The sequence below is a fragment of the Prunus avium genome, chromosome 6 (genome assembly GCF_965620075.1).
Source record: "Prunus avium chromosome 6, drPruAviu1.hap1.1, whole genome shotgun sequence".
Lineage (NCBI taxonomy): Eukaryota > Viridiplantae > Streptophyta > Magnoliopsida > Rosales > Rosaceae > Prunus > Prunus avium.
This window is the reverse complement of record NC_142289.1, coordinates 13,713,700-13,715,528: the sequence shown is the minus strand read 5'-3', so window position 1 is coordinate 13,715,528 and position 1,829 is coordinate 13,713,700. Positions and strand designations below refer to the sequence as shown.

General features: G+C 38.4%; 1 protein-coding gene and 1 non-coding gene across 2 annotated transcripts; one reads left to right on the top strand and one right to left on the bottom strand.

Annotated features, from left to right (window-relative positions):
- The first annotated feature begins 296 nt into the window (after positions 1-296).
- Positions 297-1,431, top strand: LOC148293726 (uncharacterized). The gene is made up of 2 exons (XM_088254578.1): positions 297-1,166; positions 1,246-1,431. The coding sequence occupies exons 1-2, from the start codon at positions 297-299 to the stop codon at positions 1,429-1,431; spliced, it is 1,056 nt and encodes a 351-aa protein (XP_088110704.1).
- Positions 858-964, bottom strand: LOC148293727 (small nucleolar RNA R71). The gene has a single exon (XR_015836894.1). It is a non-coding gene; the product is annotated as a small nucleolar RNA R71 (small nucleolar RNA).
- Positions 1,432-1,829: the final 398 nt, after the last annotated feature.

Genomic DNA, 1,829 nt, shown 5'->3' with positions numbered 1-1,829 from the left:
GGGATCGACCTCATATTTACATAAGCTATACTATAAACGGTTTGTGCACTTGCGAGAATTAAAGTTGCTATTTTTAATAACTCATTTTAGGTTTTAAGAATAGGACCAACAAGTTTTTGGCGCCATTCTTGGGGAACCGGTAACGATGGTCTATAGTTAGATTACTTTGAGTGTTTTTGTTTTTGTTAATTTTATTTGTTTTTTTTTTCATTTGTTTTTCGTTTAGTATTCAGTTTTTCTTTTTAGTTGTTATCTCCATTGAAGACACTAAATTTAGTTTCTTTGTGTATGCATGTATGTCCGAATCTGACCAGGAGCAAAGTTCACCTGAGCCACTTTCACCAAGAACCGCTGCTGTACGTGCTGGGTTGAGGAGGAATTATAGTTCTTCAAGCGCTGAATCTAAGAGTTACGAATATGAAGGTTCAAGCACGATGGTGGAGATTCCAAACAACAACGATAATGTTGAAGAAGGTGGTGCACTTGATGTCCAATCTCCAAAATCCCTGCGTGAGTTTTCCATTCCCAAAGTCACTTATCAACCTTCGTGCATCGTCTTTCCTCAACTCACAATTGACAGGTTTGAGCTTAGAAGTGGTATCATTCATCTTTTTTCAAATTATTATGGTAATACCACGGAGGATCCTTACATGAATATTAAGCAATTCTTTGAAATATGTGCTACAATCAAAATTCAAGGCCTTGATAATGAGCAGATTAAGATGAGGCTATTCCCATTCAGTTTAAAAGATACAGCTAAGTATTGGTTATACGTTTTACATAATGCTTCAATTCATACTTGGGCTGAGCTTTCTAATAAGTTTTTGCATAAATTCTTTCCGACTCAAAAGACTAACAAGATTAGAAAGGAAATTCTTGGTTTCACACAAAAAGAAGGAGAAGCTTTTCATGAATGTTCAGAGAGGTACAAGAAGATGGTAAATTCCTACCCACACCACAATATAGAGAGTTGGATGCAAATGCAATCTTTCTATGAGGGTTTGCTTGATTCTGAAAAGATGATGGTAGATGCAACAAGTGGAGGAGGACTGATGAACAAAACAACAAATGAGGCTTTTACTCTCTTTGAATCTTTGAGCGCTAACTCTCAACAATGGAGCTACAATAAAGAAAGAGGAGCTCCTAAGAAAACTGTGGTCTCTGAGGTAAGTACTAATAATGAGATTGCTATAAAACTAGATGTTATGTGTTCTTTGCTTCAACAGGCAGTGACTAGCCCTTTAGGAAACAAAGTGGAAGTTCAAGACCAATCTTTTGCGGAGCACATGCTGGAACAAGCAAATGCCCTTCAAGCAAGGAATCCTCATAATGATCCTTATTCAAACACGTACAATACGGGGTGGAGAAATCAACCTAATTTCAGGTGGAACAATAATCCAAATGTGCAACAATCTCAAGGACCTCCCCTAGGATTCCAAACAACACAAAGACAATTCTAGCAAGCTCCCCAACAAGTGCAAGAGCAAAAGGGTGATCAAATGGGAGAATTGCAAGACATCTTCAAGAAGTTCATGGGGGCAACATATGCAAACCAATAAGAATCTTCAAAATGCAGTGAACAAACTAGAAGTGCAAGTTAGGCAGATTGCATCCTCCTTGAGCAATAGAGCATTTAGAACTTTTTCGAGCCAAACGGAGGTGAATCCAAGGCATCAAGAGCATGCTAAAGCAGTGCACGTCTTGAGAAGTGGTAAAAAAGTTGATAATAAAGTTGGAGATGCCAATGTAGAGCAAAAAGAGGAAGAAAACGTGGATATCATTCAGGCACCACAAGGGCAGCCCACAGCTTCCAACAAACAGTCCCTCAA

What these genes read in the sequence shown, in the direction of transcription:
- LOC148293726 (XM_088254578.1), top strand. Translation starts at nt 297, where the DNA reads ATGTCCGAATCTGACCAGGAGCAAAGTTCACCTGAGCCACTTTCACCA. An exon ending in AGAAAACTGTGGTCTCTGAG is followed by an intron (nt 1,167 to 1,245) that starts GTAAGTACTAAT and finishes CTAGCCCTTTAG; the next exon opens with GAAACAAAGTGGAAGTTCAA.